The following is a 27036-nucleotide window of genomic DNA, read 5'->3' on the forward strand; positions in this document are numbered from 1 at the left end:
TGGATTTGCAGGGCTGTTCCTCCCTGATATGTCAGCTCCTTTGAGGAAGGACCAGGAATCAGGGAGGGGAGCCCTGCAGTCCCCAGGGACACTGTGCCATGCCACTGTGCACAGCCTCTCCCCAGTGCCCCCTGTGCTGGGAGGGCTCCACGGGCACAGCTCCGAGGTTGAGATGCCTCCTGTTTCCTAATCCTGCCTAATGTGATCAGGATGGTGGGGTGTGACACTCAGGGGAACAATGGGCATGGGGACATCCAGCTTCTGTCCCCTGCCCTGCAGCAGTGATGGCAAAAGCCCAGCCCAGCCTGATGGATGCATTAGTTCTGCTCCTCAACCCCTGTGCTGGGAGTTGCTCTGCTCCCCAGGCTGTCTCCTCCTGCCTCAACTGCCAGCCAGTTTTTCCTTCGCTTCTATCCAAAATCCCCTTTAATGTATTTTAAGCCCATTAGCTCCATCCTCTCCAGAGCAGCCATGGCAGGATCCTCTCCTCCCTCCTTTGGTAGCTCCCCCCAGGCTGGGGGGGGGACAGACAGGAGACTTCCTCTGCATCCTCAGCTGTAAATGAGTGGGACTGTGGGCAGGGAGACCTGCTCAGGAGAGCAAGTGTCCTCCACTTCCATCACAGCATCTGCCCGACCTCCCAGACTCTCTGTGGCTGCTTCCCCTGCCAAGGAGCCCTCTTACTGTCACTGCCTGGGGACAATGGCACTGGCAGCTAGTCAGTAACTCTGCTTTGAAAGCATCCATCCATCTCCACTCCAGCCTGTCCCTGGCTCTGCTCTGGGGCATAGACTCTCAGGTGGGTTGAGAGGAGAGACAGAGGTCAGTGCAGGTTGTGTCACCCAAGCTGGTGGGACCCCATCAAGCCCAGATCATCCCTTCCCTTCTGCACAGGGCCTTCAGAATGCTCTTGGGGTCACCTGAGTGTTATTTTTGAGTGAGGCTATGTGGTTTGCAAGTGGTTTGCTGCTAGCACCATGTGCTCTCTCGCTGTGTTACTGTCTCTCCATGGCACCTCTGCTGCCAGGTCTGCCTGGGGACAAGGAGCAGGCCTGGTGCACCAGCACTGGCTGGGGTTGTCCCCAGGGCTGCACCCTGCTGTGCTTGGGGCTCCTGGTCAGCCCCAGGGACTCTGCTCAGCAGCCTCACACCACTGACCTGACAAGCCCCTATTTCGTAAGGATCCCGCAGCACAGTGTGGGAGCTGGGTGACCTGGGGTGCCCCGGGGCAGAGAGGGGTGCCCCAGGGCAGAGAGGGGTGCCCCAGGGCAGCAAGCATTGAGAGTGGAGCTCCCTGTGCCCGTGGCACAGCACCTGAGTGAAGTCACCCTCACTGTCACCAGGAGGAGGAGCTGGCAAATGCCAGCTCTCTCGGGAGCACCAGGAGATGGGAGCTGACAGGCCTGTAGTTAAAGCACTGATTGCCAGAAATCACAGGATGGCTATGCTCCGAGTAGGGCAGAGAATTAGATTCAGTCTCTAATTAAAGGTTTGCTCTTCATTTGAATTTCAGATGCCAGCTTTAATTTTAGAAACTTTTGCAGGCAGCAGAGCGACCTGCCCACCTGCCTGCTGCCAGGCCTGGTGCTCGTGGCCAGATGTCACCATGGCTCATCTGGGGGGACAGGGCTGCAAACCGGGCACTTGCTGCCTGCTGCAGAATCTGGTTACAGTGGCTGTGACAAATGCTGTGCCATGACCCCTGGTACCGTGCTGGGACAGACTGGCGAGGGGCTCAGCCCTGGGCCAGGGTGGTGGCTGTGCCACAGATGCCACAGAGACAGCACTTACATATTCAGTGTCGGCCTTGGAGTCGTAGTACTCGATGTCTTCCTCCTGCAGAGAAAGGGGAGAGCTGTTAGTGCGGGATAGGATAGTGTAGTAGGGATGGGAAAGGAGTCCCTCCCCCTGACTCGACCCCTCAGCACCTCTCTCATGCTGTTGGCAGCCACCACATTGCTGGGGATTGAACCCTTCCCAGCCCATGCTGTCCTTGGGACATGTTCAGGACTTCATGTCCTCCACATCCACCCTCCAAGGACTGGCCATGGCCTGCCATGCTTCCCTCCACTCATGGCTGCTGCTGAGCCAGAGCACTGCAGGGCCAACAGCCCTGTAACAGTGACATCAGTGTGACTGCAGCCTCTGCACTGTCACCAGGTGCAAGTCTGTGCCACGTCCCCACAGCCAGGGTGCTTTGGTTCTGTTTTAAACACCAGGAGCCACAAAGAGCCAGGTACAGGCAGCGTGGCAGGCAGCAACCCTGCAGCCACCTAGGCCCCTTCCCTGCACTGCAGAAACAGGGAAAAAAGTGTCCTTGCTTCCACAGAGAAATGCACGTCGTTAATTTGGGGTATTTAGAACCTATTTAAGCAGAAATGTCCGCTTGGATTCCTCTTCCCAGAGTGTCAAGACGCGAGACAGCTGATAAAATTCCTGAAGAGGCAATTGGGAAAGCAGCGATGCTGTCACAACAGCATTCCGTGTACCAGCAGAAAGGGTAATTAAAGGGCACTCAGAGACTCTTCCCAGCGTGCCGGCCCGAGTGTGATGCCGGCACGCCGGCAGCTGCCGTGGTGCTGACACGTCTGCCAGTCAATCACCATCAGCAGCCAACCAGCCTTCCCCGGCCTGGGCAGCGCCTTGGGGTGATTATTGCTGTTATTATCTACCGAGGAAAGCGATCTGGACACGGCCAGAAACACGGCCAAAGCCTCAATGGCACTGACTGCACCCCCGTCCTGCCTGCCCCTGCTCTGGACAGTCCTGGACACAGCCCTGTGCCAGGCACGGTGACATCCATCCCAGCCTGGCCATGGGCTCTGCTGGAGAAAGGGACCAGTAGAGGCAAGCAGCTCTCCAGGCAGCCGGCACCACCCGTTCCACCACCCGGCCCCACTGAGCGCTGGGAGTCACTAACCCCTCCCCGGGATTACGCTTTTAGCCACAAAATTGCTCCCCAGGGTGGTTTGCAGTGGATTCTCCCGGCTTCCCAAGAGGTGGGAAAGCCCCTGAAGCTGATGTTGGGGACATCAAGAGCAGGGCACCCTGGCAGGCCGTGCAGCCGCTGTCTCCCCAGGATGGGGATTGCAAAGGGCATTTCCAGCATCTTCCTGAGCAGAGGGGCCGTCGCTTCCGCGGGCTCTGCGACTCTTAGAGATTGCGATAAGGCAGCACCGGGAGGGGAAAGTAAAAAAATAATTGACGCAGCATCTTCCAATTTCTGCTATTAAAAAGCCCAGTCATTAAGGGAACACACTTATTAATTATCTGTGATTTGTTGTGAAATGCTGTGGGGTTTACAACAACAAGAAAGGGAAAAAAAAAATAGAATTAATTTCTCTTCAGCTGGACTTCCCGCGCCGCTCCCGGCCCCACGCACGCCCCTGCCCCTCGCCGGCACTGCCGCCTCCCCGGGTCCGCGGCCATCTGCACTTCCTAATTAACGGAACCCCCGGGAGACCCGTAACACAAACGAGCTAATTTCATGTTTAATGATCTTTAATCAGGAGTGAGTGTGACTAACAACGGCCATCCAGAAGGTGCTTTGTTATTCATTTTATTTGCCATTGGCTCCTCCGAAAAGCTCGATTCCCCTCCCACCCGCAGAGGCCCCCGCTCCCGCAGTGGAGAGGGCACGAGGTGATGATGCTCGGGCAGGAGAGGCGGTCCCTGATCCTGCTTTCCCCACGGCACAGGGCATGGCACAGGGAGCAGAGCTCCTGTAAGGATCTCCCTCCCACCGATTCCCCCAGGGATCACAGAGCCCTTGCCATGCAAGCCCTCTTTCAGGCCCTCACAACCCCAGGAGCAGCTGGGTGAGATCTCAGCCATGCTCAGGCTGTGGCTGAGGTTTTCCACGTGTGAGACAGCATGTGTGGGACAGCCAGTACCAGCGTGGCCCTGGCCCTGAGATGTGCCCTGGTGCCAGGCTCTAAAATCCTTGCCACAACCTTGCTGATGCTGTGGGGCTGGGGGTTTTTCATGGGGTCCAAGGGAGACTGGGGGAGCTGGCAGGGCATCTGTGTCCTTGCCACTTGGAAGCCTGTGTCTATTCCAAGAAGGAGGGAAAGAGCCCTCAGAGATGCTCTAAAAAGATGCCATGGGTGTTCCAAGAGGCAACAAGGGGTCCTACAATTTCTGCTCCCTAATATTTTTTTTTTAAACCACATTTGCCTTCTTCACATAATCCTCTCCTCCTCTGGTCCATGTAAAACTCAGCACCAGGTCTGTGTAAATAGCACTGGTATTTCTAGAGCCTTTCAGAATAAATACCAATAAAGAAAACAAGGGGGTGAAGATATCAGGGGATTTTGAGGCAAAATATTGTCCCTGTCTCTTGCAACTGAGCCTGCAAGAAGTGCATACTGGTTCCCACTGCAGGGGAGGCTGACAAGGAGGAGCTGCTGCTCCATGATGTGCTAATCACTGCCCATTTTCTTGTACCTAAATTGCCAAGTGCCACCTGCACAATGGCACTGCATGGCTGTGTCACTGGTGGTTAAGTGTGGGGTTATTTTAGCTCCTAAAGTGCAACACTCAGTGCAACACTAAACCCTGTGCAACACTCTGGGAGCTCAGTGCAATCCCAGACTGATCTGCAACTGTCCCTGCAGCCATGGCCCAGGCTTCTCCAGCAAGGCCACCAAGGAACCACTGCACCTGTACCAAACCCTTGTGGTTCAGTGTCACTGGGCAGCCCCTGGCCAAGGCTTGACCCAGGTGGGACCTCCTGGAGGTGTCCCTGAGGATGCTGCATGCCAGAGTCTCCCCAAGGACCCTGGCTCCTTCCTCACCCCCACCTTCAGCCCTCCCTAGGTGCCCTGTTTTCATACCAAAACACCAAGCAAAAAGCTGATTAAAAATCCAAGCTGTGAGCTTCTGGAGAGCTGCAAGCTGGAGCCTTGCCAGCAGACCCTGCTCTGGCACCACTGCTCCCTTGCCACACACCAGCAGAACAGGTATGAGACAAAGCCCAGGACAAGGAGGGGCACACGGGTGTCTCAGTGGGTGGTGAGGGGCACTCCCCCCAACCTCTGACACAGCCCTCTACAAGCATCCAAATAGATCATTTTTTGCCTAAAACAATTACAGCAACTAAAAATAATGCTGAAAAGGCCAGTGCTCTGTTATCTCACTGCAGCCTGGAGATGTCTGGATGGAGGGGGGCTGGCCCAAGCCTCCAAGTCAGCGACCTAAGAACTAACGAGGTGGCAATCAAACTACGTCAAACACACAGAGCTGCCACCACCCTAAAAAACCTTGAAGGAGCTGTGTTGGTGGCATATCAGCTCCCTGCTCCAGCCATCCAGCTGGAGCACGCAGCTGGCAGGGACACTGCAGGAGGGCTATGGCTCACTCTCCCCTATAGAGCTTTCCTGTAAAATCACCTAATCTGGCTAATCCTTCTCCTGAGCCCTGTAGGATCTGTAGTACTCCACAGGATTGCTCACTGTCGTCTTCTAAGGGTCACCCTGCTAATCACATGCCCTGGGGATGCTGCAGCTCCCCGGGGCAGTTTTGCAGGCAGATCCTGCTGCAGTGCATTGGTTTCGGTCCCTCTCAGCCTCCGGCTGTGGGTTTCATTTCTCCAAGCAGCACAGGTGACTCCTGTGGTCAGCAAATCTCTTTCAAGATTTAATTGGTTCTGGAAGAGCCAAATCCTGCAGCAGTTTGCCTTCAGGCAGTTAGGAGGAATTTGGAGGGTGGTGGGAAGAAAAGATGGATCCAAAGCTGGCACGTGTCTGTTTTCCAGCCACTGGATGGAGCTGGTGGCAGGACCAGCATCCCAGCCCACAGCTTACCAATGTGGGGACAAGCCAGGTGACCAGAGCTGTGCCTGGTCAGACACCTGGGCAATTCAGTGTGTGGGGAAAGCAAGCAGGAACTGATGTGCCCATACAGCACTGGGGGCTCTGCTCATGAGCCCACTTTCCTCTGCCATCAGCACTTAGAGAGGACAGTGAGTATTCAGGTACTTCCTCATGTCCCTGAACCTATTTCTGTGTTAAGCACACAGAAATAGCAACATCTTTTGCTTATAGTTGCACCTTTCATACAGAAGACATCCTGCTGTGTGTCACAGAGCTCCTGCAGCCTCACACCTGTGCTGTGGCCAGAGGAGCAGAGCGTGAGCAGGGACACAGCACATCCCCACCACAGCATCACCCTGCCAAGCCCTCCTGGGTCATGAGGAGTGGGATGGGGCTGCCCCTGGGGATTGGTGTGTGCTGGTCACTTGGTCCTGGCTGGCAGCTGGGGATGCAGGAAAGCGTTCCTGCTACACCTGCCATGGGCTGGTGTGAGTCTCACAGCCAGGAACAGGCTCCAAAGGGCTGGATGAATTCCTGGGAGAAACTCCTACCTGCAATCACAGCCACGCCTGGCTGTGGCTGGTAGGAGCTGAACCTTTATTTCCACTGGCTAGAGCTATTCTTGTGCATATACACCACGATGAACCCTTTCTTAGTCCCTAGAGGAGGACAATATTCATGGTTAACCCCAGCACCACAGGCTGTTGGATAGACCAAGAAGGGGTCTGGTGGGGCCCATACTTCTCCTGCAGCACTGTGAATTCCCTGCATCCCATCCACCATCAAGGGCCGTACGCATTGCCCAGGACAGGTGGAAACAGTCATCATAATCTGCCTTGGCATCTTTTTTTTTAAAAGCAATTTCCTCCCTCTGCCTCTCTGACAGAGCTGGGGAAATATTTAAGTGACCTGTCAACAGTTTTTTCATCTCCCCAAGAAGATGTTTTATCTGATCACACCTTGCCAGCTATTCTTCTTTACATGGCATCTCCTGTCTGTCCTGCTCCTCTGAGGCTGCCTCGAACGAGGAGCGGCTGCTGCTCCCCTCCACTGCACCCAGGTGCCACAGGGATGCCAGCACACACAGAGAGGCTGTTGGAGACCCCCTGCCCTTCCAGGGATGGGATGGGATGGGATGGGATGGGATGGGATGGGATGGGATGGGATGGGATGGGATGGGATGGGATGGGATAGGATGGGAAAGCAGCACTGAGAGGAAAGCCAGCAACCCCTTCACCAAACCACTATAGTCATGGAGAAGCCATGGGTGGCCCAGTGATCTTGCAGAGTGGGGAGTTGGGCAAGCCCCCTCAAGCCCCATCCTTGGTTTTTAAGAGGGAACAGCCCCGACACAGGGGTTTTGTGAATGATTTTCCTGTTCTGCTTTTTGGCCAGACCGGCGCTACAGGAGCAAGGTTGGTGCTATAGCACAGTAATTCTCCGAGCGTAATGAAAGCTGACATTATATCAAACACAATAAAGACTCTCAGCTGATGGAGATCATTCCTGAACACACAAACCCATTAAACTGAAAAAAAAAAATATCAATTCTACACACTCGCCAGCCAAAAGAAAATGTGATTTGTTATCTAAAAGGGGGTTATAAACACAGCTTCAATGCACTTTCTGTGCTGTAATGAAAACTGGGTTTGAAATGGCAAGACGACTGCAAATTAGAGTATTTGATTTTATTTTCTAACTTTTTAGGTAAACCTTCTACAAGGGCAAGTGCAAGGTTACGGTGACAATCTTTCTGTTCTCAGCCGATAAGTAGGATCTGTAATTAAAGGAGGAGAAAAATGAAAGGAGGATAAGGAGCTGGCGTTCGCCCTTCTGCTGCTGCTTTGAACACAAAGCCCTGCCTGCGTGGCCGTGCCCAGCCCAAGGGATCAGCTGCCGGAGCCCATGCATGGCACGGCATGGCATGGCATGGCACAGCTGCTGCTCCACTGCAGACACACACCCAGCAGTGCTGGGTGGAGCAGCAGGAAGGGGCAGCAGGATGGGGCAGGATCCTGCACCTGGAGGGATGCAGCACCCAGGGCTGTATGGCCGTGGCTGGGTACCCAGCCATGCTGCCATGTACCCCTGCTTTATCCCTCACCTTTCCTGGGCAACCAGGAGCACAGTCCCTGTTATTGCTCCTGTCCATTCCCATTTGGAAAACAGTGATCCCCTTTTCCCTGGAGTTTCGTTTCTAATGGAGCTTGAAATTATCTGGGCTTTGTTATTCCTCATGTGCTTGCAGGCAGGGGTTACAGATGGAGGCAGCAGCATGGGGCTGTCCAGCACTTGTGATCCCCCTGCCACCTCCACAAATGTCACCACTCCCCAAAACCACCCAGTGGTTAAACCCTGTCCCCAGCAGCTCCTACATTCACAGCTCGATGTATGGCTATTTTTCTTTTCCAAGGAAAAAGGGCCTGCTGGGCTCTGACCCTTCAAAGGGCCCTTTCCAACATCAAAAAGTGGGGAGAGGTGGGAGGCAGGGGGGCAGCAGGCACAGGAAGAGGGGAGCTTCCCAGTATAGTGATGGAAAATGCAGTGAGGAAGGAGACTGGGAGAAAAACAACAGTAATAAACATTTTATGAAGCAGAAAATGGCTTATAAAGAAGTCAACTTTTAAAGGCAATTTATGTAATCCTGCCAAGCGCACATAAACGTGGGGATGGATATCTGCAGCACTGGAGTGTCCCCTAAAGGCACAAATAGCTCTGGCAGCCTCAGCAGACCTATACATGGCAATGATGATGATGATGGTGATGATGATGGTGGTGATGTTGGCCTAGGATGTATTCTGTGGCTGGCAGTGCAGATCTGCACCTCTGACAGCATCCCCCAGGTGAGCATGGCCCCCACTCCCACATACTATGCAAGTGTGGGACACCTGAGACCCTGCTGATGCTGCTGGGATGGGGCTGAAGGTCTGGAAAAGCACCCAAAGAAAACTCGTGAGGAAAGCAGAGCACACAAATGGAAAAGAGCTGGGAGAACATGGAGCTGGCTGGGATGTCTGACAGGCCACATGGCAGCTTCTCAGCGAAGATGGATACAAAGGATGGCAGCAAAAAATGTAACATGACCTTTCAGCATGTTTATAACTACTTCTGCTTCTACTTCTGCAGCTCACTTGCCCAAGCAGGGCAGCAAACAGAGGATGGAAACCTGAAAACTGCATTGCAGGGTGCGCTGGAGTCCTGGCACCTCCGTTTGCTGCTGGGGATGGTCAGCACAGGGCAGGCTCAGAACCACTGCCATGGCCGGGGGATAGGACTGGGGACATCCAGAGCAGGGGCCAGCCCTGATGTGCCTTGAAGGACAAACCCTCATGGCTCTGCATGGAGTGGAGCCAGACTATCCCAGTGGATCTCTGATGGAAGCCTGTAGGCCAGAAGATTCTCACTGGGAAAACTGGTAGGCCAAGCCACTGCAAACGGGGAATTTTCTGTGGTTTCCTACCATACCAGTGCCAGGTGGTTGCCATGTCCCTTGGTGGGAGCCCACTCTGGCAACAGGACCCAGCTCTCACCGTTCCAGAGCTCTATCAGCCTTCTCCAGTGGGTGAATCCCCGAGAGACCCTCACAGTGCAGGCAGGGAAGGGCACAATCTGTCCCCACAGCCTGCCCACATCCCTGCCCACCATGCCACTCTGAGCTGCCACCCAGCCCTGGTGTAAAACAAGCTCGAGGGAACTCATGAGGGTGCTCAGAATATGGGTGACCTTGGGGCCAAGGCTGCTTTTGACCAAGGAAAATGGCCCGATGTCCAGAATTGATTTGGGAACACAACCCCAGCTTGGCACAGCTGGTAGACATGAGGGTGGACGAGCACAAGGAGCAGGGATGAAGCAGGACAGGATGAAGGGATTGTTTAGGGAACAGGGAGGCACTTTGCAAAGGTGGGAGGCTGAACTCGGCTCCAGAAAGGCCAGCTTGGCTGGCATGGAGCTGGAAACACCAGAAAACAGCAAGGAAAAAAGAACTTTCCCTGTAGAGATGGATCGTGAGTGATTGCTGGCAGCAGCTCCCAGCCGCTCAGGCTCTTGCTCCTGCTTCATTTTCCCCTGGACTTCCATAGCAACCCATCTGCAGTGAGGTTTAATGGGGCTGCCATTAGCACTAATGCAGCGCAAACACTCAGCATCTGCCGGCGCCTTTGGATGGAAACACAAAAATAACCGCGCTCGCCGCAATCTGTCATCGACTCCGGCGCGGGGTTAGGACGCGACACGCTGGGAGAGGAGGGGAGAGCTGCAGCCAGGAGGAACAAGCTGCTCGGTGGGAAGGGAGGAGAGGAGGAGCTGGGATGCTGTGCTGCTGCCTTCCCTGCCTGCTGCCCGTGCCAGCACCGGTGACAAGCTGGGGGCAGCTGCAGAGCCAGGGTCAGTGGTGCTGGCACACGGCTCTGACCCTGCCCAGCCATCTCGTGGATAAAGGGCAGGAAAAGGAGCCTCAACCCTGGCAATGAGATGTACAAAACCCCTTCATCCCTCTGCTCTGCTCAGGAGCTGGGGCTGTTGCAGGCAGCACTGAGGCAGGCAGGGCTGACGCCCAGCACCCTGGGGGCTGTGCACAGAGCAGGACCAGTCCATCAAGTGTCCCAGGCAGGCCTGGGCTGCCCTGATAAAGCTGCGCTCAGCTCTGTGGTGACGCATCACTGCACATTGTTTCTGGGTGACTCGCTCCTAATTACCTTGATTAAGTGGTTGCAAACAGGGCTATTAAAAATATTTTTTTTCTATGAAAGTGGATTTCTGAAAGGTTTGTGCTGTGAATGGCAAAATGAGCCAAGAGCTCCCCAGCGCTACAGCCTTTCCCAGCGTGTTTTGTGTCCTGCTGTTATTCCCCTGGCAGTGGAAGGCAGCCAGGTCTGGTTGGAGAAGGAGCTCTTTGGGGCTGCAAAGAGCTCCTGCATCAGGAGCCCATCCCTGCGTTCCAGAGGAAGAGCGAAAGTCCCTAGCACTGCTACGAAATGCAGTGACCTTGTGCCACCTCTGCCCGCCCTGCACATGCCCCGGTCACAAGGCATCCAACCCTGGGTGCCAGCCCAGCATGGCAATTCACCAGTGCTCTCATGCAGACAGGAAGACCTCTGTGAGCTCATCCTGCTCCTTCGATGCCCGTGGGACATAGAATCAGTCACCAGCCTCCACCCCACACTGGCCACATGGCAAATGAAAGCCAAGCAGGTCAACCCCTTGCTTTCTCTTTTGCTCTCCCCACCTCTTCCTCTCCACAGCAAACCCCGGTGACCATCACCTATGGCAGGAAGGTCTGTGTGAACAGCAGCAGCTCAGACTGTGAAATACCCCCCAAAATACAGCAGCACGGCCTGGCAGTGGGGCTATCCCCAGGCTGTCCCCCCAGAGGATGCAGGGGGTTCCTTGGGGCTGGGCAGGATGCGGCCCCAGCCAAGAGGAAGGGGCTGGGTGGCTCAGGAGTATTTTTCATTGCAGACTCCATTCGCACTGGGAGAAAAACAATCTTTCCTTCCTTTTGTATTGTGGTTATAATTTAAGAGCATTTCCAGACAGAATCCTTCAGGTTCCTGCTGAGTGCTATCACTGCCAGAATTACAAAGTCAAATGCAATCATTAAACCCGCGTCTTCCCTCTCCCAGCCCAGATTGCTCCTTCCCCAGGAACAGCCCCCACCGTAAGTGCTGGCATGTGCCACAGATGAGCCACCGCTGCTGTCACCCGTGTGAGGCCCCCTCAGAACCAAACCCAGGGGCTGCCGGAGCCGGGGAGAGTCGGAGTCTCCTCAGCCCCCACCCCTCCGCGCTGAGCTGTCAGTTCGACCTTCACCTCCAGCCTTTTCCTCGGTGTGTGCAGGCTGAGGCGAGGCTGCAAACGAGCTCAAAATCACTTCATTTGCTCTCATTAGCGGCACAGTCAGCGGCGACTCACCGCGGGGACACGAAGGTGGGCAAGGAGGGACGGGACAGTGACGAGTCATACCACAGGAGGGCAGGGGTGGGGGCGGCTGGGCTACCATGGAGCCTTACCCGGATGTTGTCCTGCCAGTGGTGAGCCTTCTGGAATTTCTCCGCCGCGTTGGCAAGTCTCTGCAAAACAAGAGAGAGAGGAGAAATGAGCCTAGGGGGAAGCAAGATGACCCAGTTATTGCCCACTGCAGCCCAGGAGCATGGGTGCCACCCCAACACCCATCATCCCTGCCTGGGGGCTCCTGCAGCACCCTGCCACCCCTCTGCTGCACTGGCAAGGGGGCAGGAGGAGGCACTGTGGGCAGCACCCTGGAAGGGTGTTCCAGGGACAGCCAGTTTTTCCTCCTTGCTCCTGCCTTTTCTGGAGCAAGCCAGTATCTCCAGGGCAATCGCTGCCACTTGAACTCAGCAGAGCAGGCTCTTGCTGCACAGGGCAAGGGCTGAACCCAGGTCTCTGTACTGACAGCCCCCAGCTCTGTGCAGAGCAGGGCAGACTCTTCAAAAATGCCTCAAAACCCCCTCAAAACGCCCCAGTGCTGGGGATCAGAGGTGCACCGTGCTGCCCACCCGGATTTAACCCCTTTGTATACCCATGCCCACCCTGGGGTACCCAGAGGAAGCAGGATTTGCCAGAAGCAGGATGGGGCGATGCTCAGCACCAGGGTACCCTCACTGGATGCTCAGCCATGAGACCCCTCACCAGCACAGAGGGTGCAGCAGGGCAGGGCTGGAGACTGGGCAGCCCCTGGGGTAGTGCAGTGCCTGGAAGAAGCTGCAATCTGGCCTTTTGTGGAATCAAAGGGGTTAAACAGGGCAACAGCTCCAGGCTTTCTACAGGATCCTCTCCGAATCACTAAGAAAATAAAGCCAAGAGCAAAACGAGCACGTTTCCCTCCATCCCTCGACCAGCCCCAGGCACCCTGGTTTGTGGGCAGCTGCCTGGGGAGCTGCCTGCCAGGGCTGTGCAACCTGATCAGCACGGAAACCCAGCAGGAGGCAGCCCAGTGTCCTGATCCAGCCTGCAGAGCTGAGGGCACCCAGACCCCTGGGTGCTGGACACTCACTGCTAACGGGCACGGGGTTCATGTCTGGTCCTGCTGTACTCAGCACAGCCTGCTCCCCACCAGCCATCAGCTGAGCAAGGCTCCCAGGGAATACACACTGCCAGGTCTCAGCTCCCGGGGCCAGTCTGTACCGGGCTAACAGGCCACGAGGCTTTCGAGGCTGTTGCAGTCCCTAGAGGGCTCCCTAGAGAGTTAGTGGGAGACAGACCAAGCGAAGATGTACCTTACAGCACAGGCTCCTGCCTCGCCTGCTCCTCATTTCCCTGCAGATGTATTTCCCTAGAGGGGGATGGACATGCTCAGCTCCATGCAAGTGGTGCTGGCAGCCAGAGCATGGGGAGAGAGGTGAGCCCTGGCTGTTTTCAGACACTGAATTGGCTGGGAGGAGGAAGGAGCACTGACAATGGGGTGACAGCTTGGGTGAAATAACAACCCCAAATCACCACCTGGGCAGCAGTACAGAGATTCACATAATGAACACAAGATTCCCAGTGCTTGTACACACACGGCTTCCATGCCATGAACCACAAATCCCAGGATGAAAAAGCACTCCTTTGCTCATCAGGGATGTGGCAGGCTGGTGGGAGCCCACAGGGGCAGCAGTGAAGTCCAGTAACATCCCTGGGAAATTATTTCCCCAGGGCCTGAACAGTGGCCAGCTATAAGAGCACATACACACATGGGCCCTGGGCAAAGCCACAGGTCACAGCAGCTGTCCCCACTGTCACCAGCTTCTCCAGCACTCCCATCAGCACACAGAGATGCAAAAAAAAAAAAGTGTCAGCCTTCCAAATGGATGCTCTGGGGAAAGGAAGCCCCCAGGTGCCACAGTGCCCCATTGCCCATGCAGGAGAGTGGCAGTCCCAGCCCTGGCAGGTGGCTTGAGCAGGGCCGTGGCAGCAGATATTGTATTTCTGTGAGCGTGGCAAAGCACAGGCGCTTGAAAATAAGGTGAAAGAAATCACAGATCTGGCCCTCCCCAGCCTGAAAATGCAGCTTGTTCTTATCAGATGCAGGGAAACATGAATCCATCACTGCATAACCTCAGCACGTACTGGTTGAAACTTTCCTGTTTAATCTTTTCTCTTTCTCTTAATCTTGATTTCTAAATCAAAGTGCTTGCTTTCAGTGGCCAGCATCCAAGGGGAAAGATCAGCTATCAGCTGAATATTGAAGCAAAATCCTTATGGCTCCAGTGGCAGGCAGAAGGGAATGAGAAACAACACGTGGCTGGACAGAAAAGCCAAGTGATATGAATTTTCAGGGCAGTTTTTCATGGTCTCACCTGCACAGCCATATCCCTGCCCCCATAAGCTGCCTAGAAAATCCATGGCCCAATTCTGTACCTCATCCCCTCCAAGCTTTTGTGCTCTGTTTATATATTGAGATGGCTGATTAAAGACAAGCATTTATTCTGAGTTGCATTTAAGGCAGTGGTGATGAAATATGCATTTTTCTATACTTGATAAGAGTGTGTTTGTTTATTATGGGCTGGGGTAAGATTTATGGACATCTTTAACTATTCATTGCCTTGTGCAAAGTGCCTGGAGGGTTGCAAATGGTGCAGTAAGGGACGGCTACACCCAGGAACAACTCCTCGACAGAAGATATTTTTTCCTCTGGAAAATGTCAATTTGTCAAAGTCAAACCAGACACAATTTTGGTTAAAAAAAAAAAAAAAAAGACGAAACCCAGATGTTCTTGTTTGATAAATAGCACGTTGCAGGAACGGGGGAGCCTGCAGCAGGATGGCACAGCCACAGCAGGGTGCTGTGCTGGCTCCTGGCTGTCACTGGATATTCACCCAGAAGTGTCCCCAGAGCCCTCCAGCTGTTGCTCCTGGAGCATTTTCCTCGCTAAAGACATTTCAGTTCCATGAGCAAGGTGGTGACTGGGAGGAGAGAGGGGCCAAGCAGGCAGCCAGCCATCCTTCCTCTGCAACAGGGGACAGACCCAGAGTGGTGCCATGTGGGGCTCCCATGGCAGCAGTCCCATGCTGTCACATCCCTGACTGGTGCTAGAGGGAGCCCATCCCGCCCCTGCCCGGAGATGGGCTGCTGTCATAAACAGGATGAGAGATTGTTGGATTCAGGACCCTCCAAAACTGTGCCAATAACAACGGGTCCCCCAAGGGGGCTCTCTGGGACAGCAGCTCCTGGAGTTGTTTGTTAGGGCAGGATTTGTTGCTGCTCCCATAAACCCCACTGATGGCTACCCAGGGAAGGTGATGGGTCTGCCTGGAGCCACACACTGCTGCAGGATGTCCCCATAAATGCCAGATGAGTTCATCATGAATAATGTTATTGTGATCAATACAACTCAAGGATTATTTCTAATCCTTAATAATGATGAAACCATTATTTTTCAAGTGTTACAGATCAATCAGACCAGCTGAAGGTGTGCTGCGTGCAGGGACTGTGAGATGCCCAGGAGGCAGGTAGTGCACTGGAGAGCCTGGCAGGGTACAGGGCAGTCACCAAAACCTCTCCACATTTCAGACCTGGGGTTGTCAGCTGTGGGGTTCAGCAATAAAAAATAGAAAAATTACCAAAACTAAAGCATGGGTGTGAAATACCTGTAGATTTCCAGCAGGCTGTGGTGCAGACTGCCCTGGCACTTTAAGGAGCACGGTTCTTTCCCCAGAAGTCACCCAGGGCTAAGGACAGGAGATTTAGAGGCTGAAAACACTGAATTGAAACTACTCTGAAGGTCATGAAAGGCCAGCAGGAGATTTGCAAGGGATTGGTGTCTGGAGATCCCGACAGACTGGCTGTGTGAGGGGGAAGGTGCTGCACGGGCTTATCGTGCCCTGGACTCATTTGTATTCCACGTGGAGCCCCTCTCTGCTCACCAGGGCTGATCCCTCGAGAGCTCCCTGCTCAGCACACCAGCCCTGCACTCGGGATGGGCAGGTGGCAGCAAAGGTGGCACGGCTGGGCACACACCCTCCCTCCCAAAAGATGGGAAGGAAAGGAAAGGAAAAGGAAAGGAAAAGGAAAGGGAAAAGGAAAAGGAAAAGGAAAAGGAAAAGGAAAAGGAAAAGGAAAAGGAAAAGGAAAAGGAAAAGGAAAAGGAAAAGGAAAAGGAAAGGGGCAACAATTTGGGTGACCATCTGTCTGCCCAGAGGATGGCAACTCCAGACACATGGCTGCTGCTTTTCTCTGGCTTTGCTCCAGGACCTTGCTACTCAGCCCAATCCCCCACAAGCTCACTCAGCCCACCCTGAGCATGGCTCATCCATGTGTGTTCATTCCCAGCAGCAGCTTTTGGGGACAGCTGGTCTGATGCCCTGAAGCTGCTGGGAGTGTGGTGGGGAACGCTTGGAGCTGGCACAGGAAGGGACCACAACCTCATCTTTAGTGGAGAGGACCATCCCTGCTGTTGGCATCCCCACTGCTTGAGGGGCCAGCACGCCGAAGGATTGTCCCTGATGGAGCAGACACCCAGGGGCGATGCTCACCTCCTCCTTGCCACCCCTTCTCTCCCATCACACTTGGGGCTATCCTGCATTACTCTGATATTTTTACACAGACTCTTTCCAAAGGAAACTGGTCCAATGATTTACTAAATCTCCTCCCAGCCCCACCATGGCAATAAGCATGCCCTGGCAGCTCCTGCCTCAGTAAGATCGGTGGGTTTAACTTGGGAAGCAGCAGAGCAGAGCTCAGGGAGGCCAAAGACCAAGGCTGGATTTATAAAACAGGATTACAGCAAACACTCTGCAGAAGGAGACTGAGCAGCCCTGTGTAACAGCAGCTATGCCACCCCTGTGTCCAAGCCTCCACACAGGTGCCCCAAGCATCCTGGGGGATGCTCCTCAGACAGTCTGGGATGGCATTCCTGGCTTCTCCCCACAGCCAGTGTGGAAGCCCCAGCCACGGCCCATCATGCAGCAGCTGTGTGTGCCTAGGGATGTTTGCTCTGAGGGAGAGCCACTCCTGCTAAGCCTTCCTTTAACTCCCTCAGGGAGACTCTTATCACCCTCATCACAGCGCCTTGCCCAAGGCTCTGAATTGCATTAACCTCCGGCAGCCCAGCACACAGCTGGGAGGGGAGATCTGTGCTGGAGATTCAAACAGCCCTGGCGGGGAGTGCCACACAGCATCACACCTGCCAGCCCTCCTCCCATGGCAGGAAATGCCCGTGAAAGGTTAGGGCAAGAAGCTGAAATCAAACACACATGACAAAGCCAAGGAACCCAAGCCCCAGGCAGGAACATCCCCCAGGAGCTGGTTTTGCAGGTCTTCCTCCTCCATAATGAAGGAATGAGGGTGGCACAAGCCCTCTCCTCTGGTACCAACCCCTCTTCCATGGACAGGGCACCCTAAAGCCTCACCTGCTACCGCAGAGCACCTGGAAAGGCAAAAGCCTGTTCCACCTGCTTCACATGTCTCCATCCTTTCTGCCTGCATGCAAAAGGGCACAGGGCACCTTCTCATGGTGCCACCTCCTGCCACCACCTCCAGGGTGCCTCCACCCCAGCTCTCCCTCTCATCCCTAGCACATTCTCTGCCTGTTCATGGAATTCACCCCTAAGCAAACCCCACCAACAGCGTGCACGTCACCGTCAAAAAATGATCAACCAGCGACAAAAGACAACAACCCCCTTATGTACACAGAGGGAATATAAATCTTGAGTAAACACTGTAAAGCAGTGAAGCATCTCATCCTGTAATAATCTCCGAGACAGTTGATCCCAGGGCTCTTATTACCCCCACAGCCGTCATCTGAAATCCAGTCGGCAGCAGGCTCAGCCACGGCTCAGTATTGATCATGGACGCAGCTTCAAATACGCTGCGGCATTTTTCTTTCAAAGCACTAACTTGTTTGTCAATAACTCCCTTGGCTGTGCAGGAGGAGAGGGATGGATAGAGCCCATCTCTCCTTCCTTGTGCCTGGATCCAGCCTGTGCATGAGGGAGGATGGGGCTGCAGCCAGCACTGGCTGCTAACGTTCTCCTGCTCATGGGAGGGCAAATAAAGCCCCAAGGACTAGCAAAGAGCACATGGTAAATCCTCCAAGGGCTCCCAGACCTGGGTTCTGTAGCAGCTGGTGCTCATTGCTGGGGTCTGGCAGGGCAGGGAGCAGGGATACCTCTGCAGAGCCAGCCCTGTCAGCAGTGAGGTCACAAGTGCAAACCTGGAGCTGAACCAGAGCCAGAGCTGCTGCAGACCCCATACGGGACAGTGGCACAGCCAGCATCTGGCACTGGGGGTCTGGGATGAGCCCCAGAGCCACAACTTCCATCATTTTACTGAGCACCTCAGTAAGTCATGCTCTGCAGGCCAGCAACATGTGGCTCTTGTTCCCCTGTCAGCATTTCTCGTTTCTCCTTCTTCTCCAGGACCACAGTTTTTACCAATAGGAAGCACCAGCACCATCCCAACAACCACACAGAGGGGAGGAGTGAAACATCCCAAGAGGACAGGTACCAATGTCTTTGCAGAGATGGTGAGGAGAGTGTTGCTGCTCAGGGTGTTTCTCCTATGCCAAAATATTGCTCAGGTCTCCAGAAGGGCTTAACTTCCCACAAACAGCAAAGCACCAAGGGCAAAAGGACAGTGCAGAGAACCAGGCATCCTGCGGCACAAACCGTGCCTGGTGCTCTCTTCAGCTCTGCTCCCCTTGCAGAAAAGCCTCTCTCTGCTGCCCTTCTCCTGAAGTTCCTGTGCTCCATGAGGGTGGATACTTGCTTTCCAAAATTACAAGCAGAGAGCAGCTCTGCCCCTGCTCCCTGTCACCCAGGAGGGGAGGGGCACTGTGCCCTGTAAACCCTGGGGACCAGCAATAGCAAAACCTCAGCTCAGCTGCTCAGACCCTCCTTGGCTCCTGCCCCATCCCTCCTGGGGGAGGAAGGGCTCACACCAGGGTGCAGGATCTGTCCCCTCCTCCATCAGCAGTGAGACAGAGCTGTGGGAGGCAGGATGGAGAGATGGGGCCAGGAACAGGTGCAGGCTTGGCCTCTCTCACTGTCCCTTTCCTCTGAGTGGAGTCAGCAGAAGGAGCATTTGGCCACACTGGCATTGCCTCATCCCGCATGCTCCTGCCTTTCACCCTGGACATATGGCAGAAAACTTTGCTCTTGCATTAGAGATGTCTTTAAACAGTACTGCTAAATATCATGCTCAAGTCCTGCTGCTGTCCAGCTTTGGGATGCAGGTGGTCCCTTGGGAAGGCAAACCAGGCATACTTGTCTGCTCTGCTCAGGATTCCTCCATCCCCTTTGTCACTCATTTGCAGTCACAGTAGCCTTGTGCATCTTCTGTATTTGATGGAGAGGAAAGCAGGCCCTCTGCTCTGAGATCCCAACATTCAGCCAGAGGAGAGCAGGAGTATTCAGCTGCCCTGCAGCAGCACAGTTCTCCAAGCTGTCCATGCCCAACACTTTAAATGGTGCTCATTTCACACCTCTCGCTCTCTTTGGAGCACCAGCTCACAAGATGAGCAAGGCAGAGAAAGCCCAGTCTGTTCCTGATGGAAGTTCCTACCATTTCCACAGTAGTCAGACCAGTAAAAGTCTAAACTTCTGGCTGTCAAGGAAAAAAATCTCTCTTGGGATGAAGCTGGAATATTGGTGGCTGCCTCCCAGGAGGTGCTGAAGAGCTGGGGCATGTCAGCAGCATCCCAGAGGGGTGATGGATACAAACCACCTGAGAAATGTGACTCCAGAGTTGTTTTTTGGTTGTGAGTGGGACAGATGTGTCCCAGCAGTGTCAGGACTGTCCTTCCCAATCCAAGCCTCTTGGTGGTGGGCTGCCAGGCTAAAAGCCTGGTGGATGCTGCTACCCACAGCTCTTGTCATTGCCTGCTTTGCCAGGGTCCTGCCATGTGCTGGGAGACAGCAGCAGGGACAGGGCAGGTGAGCTACTGGGCACAAACACTGCATCCTGGCACAGTGCAGCACATCTGCCAGAGCTCTGCCATGACTGGAAGGGCTTGGGGACTCTCCTGCTGGGTGACAAGCAGCTGCTTGCTGCACAATAAAGTTTCAGATGACTAGAAATAATTCAGGTCAAGATGCGTTTGCTGGAAGGTCAGAGCTAGGAAATGTGACAGCAGGCAATTCACCAAGCTATGGAGAGGAGACAGTGCTGCCCTGGGCTCTGTCCATCTCCTTTCCCCCCATGCCAGTGTGCTGTGGCTCCATGGGATGGGTGACTGGAGGGACATGGCTCCCACAAAGGATTTCTGGAGACGGTCCCTTCTGGCATGGGGTCCCAGGGCAGGCTCAGCTTCTGCAGTTGGGAGGGTCAGTGTGTTAGTCACAATCTCAGCCCACTGCTCCAGCCCAGCTCCTCCCAAATATACTCCAAATATTCAAACAAACGGTACTCCCTAAACCACACTCAAATATCCTGTGAACCTCCTGCTACGATCATCAAGAAGGACTTGTCACAGTTCAAAATCCATTACAATAAGCACAAGGCATTTCAGCAGCAATTATAAGAGATAGTTGCACTTAAAAATCAATTTTACTTAGAGCTTGGAGGAACAGGGTTTTTTAAAAATAAAGGGAAAAAAAAAAAGGAAGTGATACAGCTGGTCACTTGGGCAGGAGAAGGAGGAATTTGCCTGGCCAGGTCTTAGCAGCCAGAGTCTTCAAAGAAAAAGAAATAAATCCTTCCTTATGATTATCCTTGCTCATTTTGGACAAATAAGTCCCATGAAAAGATGAGAAGAAGTTCAAGGAGTGGCTCTCCCTTCCCTGTGGTTCCCCACATGGTGCCAACAACACAGAAGCTCCTGTGAGATGCAGGAGGGCATCCCTGAAAACCCAAAATGCAGCCTGCATCCTGGCAGGCCCCTGACTCCCTGCTCCATGGGCATGAAGTGCCTTTGAAATCCTCCCCTTTAGCTCTCTGCCTTTCATTCAGGCAGAGGCTGTTGAAAGTTTGTACTGGAAACCACTTACAATCGATTTATTTTAAGGCATCACCTCTTGCTGCGCTGTGATGTGCGAGCTTTAAAAAGCGCCTCGTTTATTATCGGCTGCCGCGCGGGGATTTCCATGTGGCACCTCCCGGAGCAGCCGGAGCTCCTCTGCTCTTGGGTTTTTATGCTAAGGCAGATTTTCAGCGTGCACAAATTCCCACAAGAGTGCCCTGAAATACCACCACCCACCCCACAACCCTGGCAAACTCTGAGAGAAACCCACAAAACTTCCCCACTTGAAACCCTCCAGGGACACATGTGACATCTTTCTCATGTCCTCTAGTGCCATCAGCCACTCTCCTGCAGCCTGAGAGGGGTTGGACACACTGAGCAGTTACTCAGGCCTCCATTGCCACTGTGATAGGAACACAAACAGAGCAGTTGATATTGTCAGTTTTTAACACCAAAAAAAAAGCAACTGCAGTGCAAAAAGTCATAGAAAGGACGTTTTAGTGGTATTTTGCTCTAAAAACAAGGACAATCGTTGGAACCAGCTTTGCTCAAACTTTCAGACAAACAGCAAAGAAGCCCCAGTGGCTCCAGGTGAGGTGGGGAAGTTTCAGGGAGGTGGAAGGGAGCAAGTTCAGGAGGCCACCAAATGGATGTTCCCAATGTGACAGCTCACAGTGACCTCAACACTCATCCAGCTCCCCCTGGCATTTCCATGGGGCAAGGGGCAGCCTCCAGGCTGCCAGGACCCATTCTCATCCCATTGGGACACCCTTTTTTGAGAGCAGGCCTCCTCTCCTCGCCCTTCAGCCTCCTGCTCTTTGGCAAAGCTCAAAGCTGCAGCTCTTCAGACCTCATTGCTCTTTGTCAAGATGTCCCAATGTGCCTTCCCACTCCTGTGCCTTCTTATTCGCAGCCCCAAATCCTCACACAGTACTTCCCTTCAGTCCCCATGCCTATGTTGATGCTTATGGACCACTGGACAAAGTGAGCCCCTGTAAGGAGAGCTCAGCTTTCCTCCCCTCCTGTAGCAAGCATGACTGCCCTCCATTCCCATGGGGAACAAAGAGAGACCCAAGCCAAGGAGAAGGACCCAAAGCACATGTCCTGAAACCAGGACAACTTGCCACTACACACATTTCTTAGGCTTTGTCTTTATTAATTCTGCCTGAGATATGTGCTCACTGCAGACCAGCCCCTGAGAAACCCCTCCCTTCCCTGAGGCATATGGCTCCAGCACGGATGGAGACCCTACACCCTCCTTTGGGGTCTGTGTTTGTGGGGAGAAATCCTTCCCAGCTCAGGTTTTCCCTGTGCCAACGCTGGGCTGATGCAGCAGCTCCCCAAGGGAACCTGCAGTGCCCTTCCACTGTCCTGCTCCTGGAACATGTTTTGCTGTTTCTGTTATACCCAAAATTCAAGGCAACCTGACACTTTATTTTAAAGACAGAGGTGGGGGAGGAGAAAGCATGGAGGAGCTTCCCTAAGGGAAAAGCCATCAAGTGGAACAAGTTTTCAACAACTACACGTTCCTTGACCTTTCCACAGTCATATCTTTAATGTTTCATGGACGGATTTGCTAAAAAAAAAATTAATAAAATAGATTTCATTTTTAAAAAAAGGTCAGGACATGTGTTACAGGGAAAAACTCATTTAGGTCCCTACCTGATGCTGAGGAGCCCTCCCCTGCCTCCCACCCAGGGCACTCTAGCCCAGGCATCTACCTCCCCACCCTTCTTTTCATCATATTCAGGGTTTGATATCTTCTGGACTTTTCCTTCCCCTGCTAGACATAGAATCAGGTACCACAAGCATTCAGAGCTGACAAATTCTTGGGAGTCACAAATACTTGGTGGGATGTTGCACACCTAACTTGGAGAGGCAGCCAGAGAGCTCAAATATGGAGAAAATGCTTGTCCAGGCTCCAGCACAGCTCTTCTACCTGCAGCTGCTCAACCTTGAGCCCAAAGTTCTCCCCAAATATCTTGACAGATGTTGAGGCTGCTGCCATGCTGAAGCCATGCACAGCAGAACACCAACTTTTGCACTCTCTTGTCCATCATTTCATGGCTCCTGTACCCACCCCATGAGCATCACCCCATGGATATCACATCCCTCATCCCAGTCTGTGGAAATGAACATGGATGTCATCTGCTGTGTCTGAGCTCAGACTTGTCAAGAGCAAGCAAAGCAAAATAAATTCTCCAAGCACAGAGCCAATTCCTGCTGATCAAGATGTTTTTAAAAAATAAATGGTATTTAATAGCAGCTCCATCCTGGCTGGCCCAGAACATCTCTGGATGTTCCCAGAGACTCAGAAACAAAAGCAGCCTGGACGCTACGGACATTTCTATTATTAAGCCCATTCTGCAATTAGAGCAGACTTCTGTCCAACTTCTGCCTCTTTTCACCATTCCCTCCATTTTTTTTTTTTATTCCCTAAGAACAAAATATTATTCATCAAAGTTTGCAAAGAAACCTGCGAATGGCTGCGATAACATCATACTAAGTTATTAAGTGGTGACAATGGGGGACAATTACAGTATATAGTCCATTATACAGCACTGCCATTGGGATGAATCAAAGTAAAACACCCTGTGAATGGTGAGGAGCTTATTAACAGGAACATTGGTGTGCCAGAACATAATACCTGCATTCAGCCCCAGAGTTAGTGCTGAGCTGCTGCTGGTGGGGACTGTGGAGGAAAGTGGAGGAAAGGACTGGCAGTTCCACTGCACTACTCGAGGCATCAGCCCCATGGATTGAAAAAGGGCAAAACCTCAGTCCTGGGCCATCACCATGCAGTGTCTCCTCCTCTAAATCTGCTTCTGGAAGGCTCAGAAGATTTTTGCAATGGCTCAGCCAAACACAAGCAGACAAGATTTCCCTCAGCTCCCACCAGGATCAGGAGCATCCTCTCTGTGCTCACCAGCACCCCAGAGGGCATCTCACCCCTGCCTTTTGGGCAAGGAGTGTTCCACCACTATCAGCAAGTCTTTGCAGGTCCCACTCAGGGGTGTTAGGCACATCCCAGACTCCCTTTACCCATCACCTGAGGCTGCCCCTCGCCTGCAGCAGCAGGTGAGGAGGGCCATGATGCTGGGAGATGCATGGACTTAATTATCTGTGAAAATTCTCTTTGTTGGGAGGGAAACAAATAAGCAAGCTGCATGCCTTCTTCCAGAGCACAGCAGCAAAATTTCCAGCTATGGGTGTGCTCAAGGACTAACCTGTGGGAAGAGGTGGTTTTATGCTATTCCTCCCAGGCTCTGCAGCCCATTCACACCTGGGTACAGTTCAGATGGGTCCTGTCCCTTCCCTCTCTGCTGGCCTGAATTCTTGCCAGCGGTGAAACCCTGCTCTCCTTTGCCAGTGCAGGGTTTCCTGCTGCTCCAGCCGCTCTGGCTTGCTCCTTCTAAGATGTTATTTTTACACTTCCCTTAAAATACAACACTAAGAGAGGCTTCTTGACTATATTAACATTAGGAATCTAATCAGCAATCAGACAGCTCATAATTTTCTGATTAGCTCTGATTATACTCAATCTTTAGGAATGGAAAAAAAAAAAAGAGGGAAAGAGGAAAAAAAAAACTTAGAAGGAAAAATATAAAAATATTCTCTGCTCAGTTTTCTCACCCTGATTCCCTTGACGAGGCACAGAGTCATAGGAACAGCTCTGAAGGAACAGTGCCACAGTGACCTGTTAAAACAGTGCTGGTCAATAACCTGGTGCCATCACACTGCTGATCTTCATCCTTCCAGGCTTGGCTGGGATATTGTCCCAGAAAGGGACTGTCCAGGGAATGGAGAAGACATCAAGGGTGCCAGAGCTGCTGACAAACCCAGAGGAGTGTTGTGAGCTCTGCTCTCAGGGCAAATATCTCCAATAATCTGCTAAAAGGCAGGGTAAAATGATACCACTGAGAAAGGAAAGGATGTGTGTGTATCCAGCTGGCTTCAGCCTGGAGAATGGAACCTCTCCAGGTGATGATGAAGAGGAGGAGGATGAAGAACTTTGTGAGATGAGATCATGGCCAGCTATGAGATCATACACCAGCTTGGCGGGAGATGATTGGTGCTTTGTGGCAGCCCAGAGAGATAGATCCCAAGGATTCAGGATGTAAGGGCTGCCAGAAGGTGGGAGGAAAATGAGCACATGGCCTGAAGGCCCTGGGCAGGAGCAGAGGATGCCCAGCAGGCAGATTTACCTGCAGACCAGGCAGCAGGAGCAGGAATGGCATCTCCTCTGAGCATCTCCAGCATCCTCCAACAGCAGGGCTTTTGTGAAGGAGGAGAAAGGGATGTCCTGGCACTGAGCCTCACAGCTGCAGCCAGGAGGGAGGAAACTGAGGAACAAGCCAGAGGAAGGAGATCTAAACCAGCCCCTCTAACAGAGTTAATCAGTCGCGTGCGCTCTGTGTAGGAGATTCACTCCTGACTGCAGCAAGCCATCAGCTGATGCTGTGAAGCATGAGATTTAATTATTTGTATCATAGCCATGGCTTGCATAACTACAAATGATATTAATGGTGATAAAATTGTCCAGCTGGCTCTTCCAACCCATCACCACCCCGACTCGCTGCCTCCCACGGCAGGGATGCGCTGCCTTGCAGGGACCGCTCGTGCCGTGGCACAGCCGGTGGCAGAGCCCATCCGCCCAACAGACACCACCTGGAGCGACCATCCCATGGCCACACGGGATAGCTGAGCACGGAGCACGTGCTTCATGTCTAGGACAGCCTTGGTAATGAGAGGTGCTCTGTGTTTGCAGCAGCGTAGCTGAACCTCTGCAGAGCTCACGCCTGCTCGCAGGCTGGACAGACACTTTGCGGGGGAGGAGAGGGCAGCCCCTTCTCCCTCCAAGCTGCTCACTGCTCCAGGCTGCTCCTCAGGGGAGCTGCCAGGGAAAGCACTGCTCCTCACCTTGGTCAAACCAAATGGGTTACAAAGATCTGCACTAAGCAATCAACCTGCTAAAAACCAGAGTACAGCAAAGTAGAGTAGAACAGAACAGTTCAGGTGGAAGTGACCTGACGTAATCATTTTGTCCAACTGCAAGATTAAGGGACACCTGCCCACTTTTAATACAAAGAATTCAAGTGTCAAAGTAAATGGCCTAGGTCGGAGCAGAGCAGCCACAGTGCTCCCAGCAGTCTGACACCACTCTCCTGTAGAACTCCTTGGCTGAGCTCTCCAGTCACTTTTACCATGACTTCAAAGAAAAAAGCTTGAAATCCCCACTTGAACTAAACTGTGGAGAAGAAGAAGGTGCAAATACCCTAGGGCTTGGCTCTCCCAACATGCTTCACCACAGCATCCCAAGTGGGCAAGAGGGTTACCCTATCCCCTTCCAGCCCAGCAAAGCAGGTGAGGCCCAGGAGGAGGTTGTACCTGCACTGGAGATAACAACAGAGGGGACTGATCCCTATCATGACCTGGGACTCAGGCCATGGTGTCTCCCATAGCAGATGTAGTGCTCAGCACCCAGGGGGACTCTCCTATTGAATTATCTCAGTGCACACACTAAAGCCCACCCCAGTTGCCATGAACAGGTGTCCCCACTCTGGGTAAGTCTCCTCCTCACACCCCAGCCACGATCACAGAGTTCTCTTTCATAAAGCGACTGCCAGAGCTGTAATTACTTTGAGGTGACCTCTAGGAAAAAAAAAAGTTCAAGTTTAAAAAGAAAATCTCTCTGGTTAATGCTATGCAAATTGCCAGCGAGGCAATCAGGCTGACTTTTAAACACTGGCCCCTGTCGAAGGGCTCACAAGACAGTCTTATTGTCTTGCTATCAATTTGCATCTCATTACCCACAATGTGCCTCTGGTTGGAGGTAACCTTTTGGGGAACACGCCGCGGTGGCGAGGAGCGCAGGGACACTGTGGTCACTCCTGTTTGCAAAGCTTTTTTTCAGCACCTGAAATGTGATGGGTGAGGGACCAGGTCACTGCCAGCCACCTGCTGACCTTGTGCCAGACACTGTGACCTTGTACCACTTCTGTCACCTCCTCTGAGGGCTCTGCCCACGTTGGCTGTCCCACGGACACAGGCACATTGTGTGTCCTTCCCACCGGGCTCACCGGCCCCCGTGGTCCCCAGAGCTGTAGTAGTTTGTCTCCACCCAGCTGATCAAGGCCATTCAAAATGGTTCTGAGAGTCTTTGCACGCTTTTGCACATCTCTGCCAACCCTCCCCACCTTGGGAGATGGTACCAAAATAGCATTTTTTGATAGGAAGGAAATTTGCCGTGTCCTCGTCCTCAGCCTGCTCTTGCTTCTTCAGCCTCCCCAGCCTCTGCTGCAGTCTCCCACACCAGGTGTCTCCACC

General features: G+C 53.2%; 1 protein-coding gene across 2 annotated transcripts in view; it reads right to left on the reverse strand.

Moving 5' to 3' along the window:
* CACNA2D2 (calcium voltage-gated channel auxiliary subunit alpha2delta 2) overlaps positions 1-27036 on the reverse strand; it is a 211247-nt gene that overhangs the window by 31317 nt on the left and 152894 nt on the right. For both annotated transcript variants that reach the window (XM_053989277.1, XM_053989276.1), the window contains exons 4-5: positions 11822-11881; positions 1792-1836 (exon numbers count right to left, since the gene is read on the reverse strand). In XM_053989277.1, coding sequence (XP_053845252.1) covers positions 1792-1836; positions 11822-11881 — 105 coding nt within the window. The remainder of the gene's footprint in view (positions 1-1791; positions 1837-11821; positions 11882-27036) is intronic.

Source organism: Vidua macroura, chromosome 13, assembly GCF_024509145.1.
Source record: "Vidua macroura isolate BioBank_ID:100142 chromosome 13, ASM2450914v1, whole genome shotgun sequence".
NCBI classification, from domain to species: Eukaryota; Metazoa; Chordata; class Aves; order Passeriformes; family Viduidae; genus Vidua; species Vidua macroura.